This window comes from Cebus imitator, unplaced genomic scaffold (genome assembly GCF_001604975.1).
Source record: "Cebus imitator isolate Cc_AM_T3 unplaced genomic scaffold, Cebus_imitator-1.0 Scaffold61, whole genome shotgun sequence".
Taxonomy (NCBI): Eukaryota; Metazoa; Chordata; class Mammalia; order Primates; family Cebidae; genus Cebus; species Cebus imitator.
In genome coordinates, this window is record NW_016107376.1 from 2,606,717 (window position 1) to 2,610,739 (window position 4,023).

At 51.8% G+C, this 4,023-nt stretch overlaps 1 protein-coding gene across 1 annotated transcript in view; it reads left to right on the forward strand.

Moving 5' to 3' along the window:
* The first annotated feature begins 449 nt into the window (after positions 1 to 449).
* Positions 450 to 4,023, forward strand: part of HACD1 (3-hydroxyacyl-CoA dehydratase 1) — a 27,681-nt gene continuing 24,107 nt past the window's right edge. Inside the window, exon 1 of the mRNA XM_017529772.2 lies at positions 450 to 751. Within this exon, the coding sequence (XP_017385261.1) occupies positions 495 to 751 (257 nt within the window). The 5' untranslated portion in view covers positions 450 to 494. The remainder of the gene's footprint in view (positions 752 to 4,023) is intronic.

The following is a 4,023-nucleotide window of genomic DNA, read 5'->3' on the forward strand; positions in this document are numbered from 1 at the left end:
AAGGAAAAGAAAGAAAAAAAAAAAAGAGACAAGAAAAGAAAAAGAATGAATGTTTGGTGAGATCCCGCTCCCTGCCTGCGCATCGACAAACTGCCTTACAAAAGGCCAAGCAAGGCAGAGCCACGTCAAGTTCAGGTGCGTTCCCTGCGTCCCTACTAGATGCACTCGCAGGGAACACATCGCCAGGGCGCAAGGCGTCTGGGAGCCTCTCTAGGAAGAGGCCCTTCCACGCAGCTAGCGAGGAAGGAGGGTGCACTTTCCACGGGAACCGGAACGACAGCGCCGCCTGGAAAGCTGGGCTCGCGGGTCCCGGATCCCCAGTGCCGGGCCGTGGGTTCTGGCCCCCGAGTGGCGCGCTCCCAAAGAGCGGGTTGGGCGGTGGCCGGGGCGGTGTCAAGGGCAGGGGCGGGGCGGGCAGGCAGTGGCCGGGGGCGTCCGCTCCTCCCCTTCGCGGTCGGCCGGGCTGTCGGTGCCTAGCCCCCAGTGCGCGACACATGGGGCGCCTGACTGAGGCGGCGGAAGCGGGCAGCGGCGCTCAGGCTGCGCACTGGGCAGGGCCCCCTCCCACGCTCCTGCCGCTCTCTCCCACGTCCCCCGGGTGCGCGGCCACCATGGCGTCCAGCGACGAGGACGGCACCAACGGCGGCGCCTCGGAGGCCGGCGAGGACCGGGAGGCCCCCGGCAAGCGGAGGCGCCTCGGCTTGTTGGCCACCACCTGGCTCACCTTCTACAACATCACCATGACTGCGGGGTACGCGCGCCGCGGGGCGCCCTCGGGCTCTCCCCGCGCCGCGGTCCGCGGAGGTTCCAGGCTCGGGGGGAGCGGGCCGGGGTGGCGGGGGCGCGGGCGGCGGCCGTGGGGGAGGGGAGCTGTCACCACGGCTACCGCCGGGGTTGAATGGAGAGGGCGGGGTGGCCGGGCCCTGCGCGCCGGGCATTTCCTAATACGGTGCACTGCGGGGCGCGGGCCGGAGGTTAAGTATAGACCCAGGCAGGAATGCGGGGCCGGACCGCGAAGGAGGGGCCTGCGGCCGGGTCGCCGCTGCCTCGGCTGCTGTTGAAGGAGCGCCCGGCCCGGCCACCCGGTGGTCTGGAGAGCGCGGAGTCTCCTGCTGCGATCGCTGGGCAGAGTTTTCGCCCTGTTAATTTCACGGCGACTTGTTACTATTATTTTTTTAAAGCATAGCACGTCCTAGAGCTTGTCACTTGGGACGATTTTGAAATAACCACCCCCATTATCCGAGCCTGGAGCTCCTGCCCAGCATCTTTATGGCCTCAGGCTCCGTGGCTGATACCCTGGACTTTGATTTCTGGCTTTGAAATGTGACTTTGCAAGTTAAGGTTACACAATGACTGTCGCTTTTCGCAGAGCTGTCAAAGTGAGTTCTCTGTCAGCTGCTTCTCAAAACCTGTTGGGAAAGCTGCTTTTCCATTTCTAAATTGCACTGCCTTTTAAAAAAGTTATTTTCCCATTATTCGAAGTATTAACCTATCTAAATGCGAGGAAAAGTTTAATATTTTATTTTTTAGACGGAGTCTCTGTCGCCCAGGCTGGAGTACAGTGGCGTGATCGCTGCCTGCAACCTCCGCCTCCCGAGTTCAAGCGATTCGCCTGCGTCGGCCTCCGGAGTAGCTGAGACTACAGGCATCGGCCACCATACCCTGCTAATTTTTGTATTTTTGGTAGAGACAGAGTATCACCATGTTGGCCAGGCTGGTCTCAAACTCCTGACCTCAAGCAGTCTTCCCACTTTGGCCTCTTAAAGTGCTGGAATTACCACACCCGGCCTGGGTGTTTAAAATATTTTAAACTTTCTTCAGGGTTTATAGAAAAATATGATTGACAAAGATTTAATAAATCTTTATTATATGCTCAGCCTATGATACTGGGTACCAAATACAGTTCATACAAATATTATTTACTGAGGATTTACTATGCAGGGGACTGTGTTGGTTATTTTAGGTGTATTTTTAGTCCTTTATAGTCCTGTGAGGGGCACATGATACGACATTACATAGATAGGAAAGTGAGGCACGGACACTTGCCCAAGATCACAGCCAGCAAGTGTCAGACATGGGTTTCAACCCAGACTCTCTGACTCTACTGTCCTGCTACTTAATCTTTCTTTTTTCCTAAATTATAATCTTGGAAAGAGAGAAAACTAATGTATTTACAACTGGAGAACAATTCAGTAATCACCAAATGATGCTGAATTTAAATGTGTTCGGAGCTGAAAGAATTCACTCTCCTCTGTGATAGACTACTTAATAAACTTTTCCTGGTCGGGTGCTGTGGCTTACGCCTGTAATCCCACCCAGCACGTTGGGAGCCCAAGGTGGGTGGATCACCTGAGGTCAGGAATTCAAGACCAGCCTGACCAACATGGTGAAACCCCGTCTCTACTAAAAAAAAAAAAATTAGCCGGGTGTGGTGGTGGGCACCTGTAATCCCAGCTACTCCGGAGGCTGAGGCAAGAGAATCACTTGAACCTGGGAGGCAGAGGTTGCAGTGAGCCAAGATCATGGCATTACACTCCAGCCTGGGCAACAAGAGTGAAACTCTGTCTATAATAAATAAACAGAATAAACCTTTCCTCTCCTTTCCTTTCCTTTTTTTTTTTTTAAGGCAAGGTCTTGCTCTGTTTCCCAGGCTGGAGTGCAGTGGTGCTTACTGGAGCCCCAAACTCTGGGCTCAAGGTGATCCTCTCATCTCAGCCTCCTGAGTAGCTGGGACTACAGGCACAAACCACCATGTCCAGCTAACTAAAAAAAATTTTTTTGTAGAATAGGCTGGGCACAGTGGCTCATGCCTGTAATCCCAGCACTCTGGGAGGCTGAGGTGGGTGGATTGCTTGAGGTCAGGAGTTTGAGACCAGCCTGGCCAACGTGGCAAAATTGTGTCTTTATTAAAAGTACAAAAATTAGCTGGGCATGGTGGCACAGGCCTGTAATCTCACCTACTTGGAAGGCTGAGGCAGGAGACTTGCTTGAACCCAGAAGGCTGAGAGAGGTGCCACTACACTCCAGTCTGGATAACAGAGCAAGACTCTATCTCACTCCCCAAAAATAAAATAATAATTTTTGTAAAGACAGGGTTTTGCCATATTGCCCAGGCTGTTCTCAAGTGATCCTCCCACGTTGGCTTCCGAAAGTGCTGGGATTACAGGTGTGAGCCACCGTGCCCAGCCAGTAAACATTTTGAAATATCTTTGTTGCGTTAAACGGGTATCTGCCCCTTCTCTTTTCAGTTGACTCTCTGTCTTGAAAGCCAACTTAGATTTCAGAAATTGGACGTCAACGCATAGCTCCAGTTTAAAGACTCTGGCGACCCCCTGCCGCCTTGCCCAGTCTAGGATTCAGGCTGTCTGCCGGTCAAGGCTTTTTGCAGTCTGCTCCTGATTTCCCCTTCCCAGTCATTTGCATTTGGTATCTGACTCACTCTTCTCTTAAAGCACCATGGATTTTCACAGCACTCTGCCTCTGTGCTCAGGCTTTTCACTTTTTTTTTTATTTTATTTTTTATAATGTTCGCCTATTATTCCCATGACTTCTAATCAAATCGACCTCTTTGAAGTTCTCCAGGTCTCCTGCCTTACCTGGAGCAGAATTAAATGCTCTCTCCATTCTTGTCCCTCTGACCCTTCCCCAGCAAATCAGGGCTTATTCTAAACTTGTCTCTCTCTGCCTCTATTGAGAAGTTTCCCTGTTGTTTTTATGGGTCAAGGGACACTGAAATGAAATAATCTCTGTAACTACCACTTCGCAGGCTTTCTAGAAGTGTTGAGATTTGAAGACAGAATAAGATTTGCATACATAGTAGACATTTCAGGTGATATAAATTCTAGACATGATATGCAAGCCTGGTGTAGTCTCTTGATTGAACTAGAGGATGCTGTTGGAGAACAGTGGTAAATAAGATTAGAGTGTTCTCACTCATGGGCGGGTGTTGAACAATGAGAACACATGGACACAGGGAGGGGAGCACTACACACTGGGGTCAGTTGGGGGGAAATAGGGGAGGGA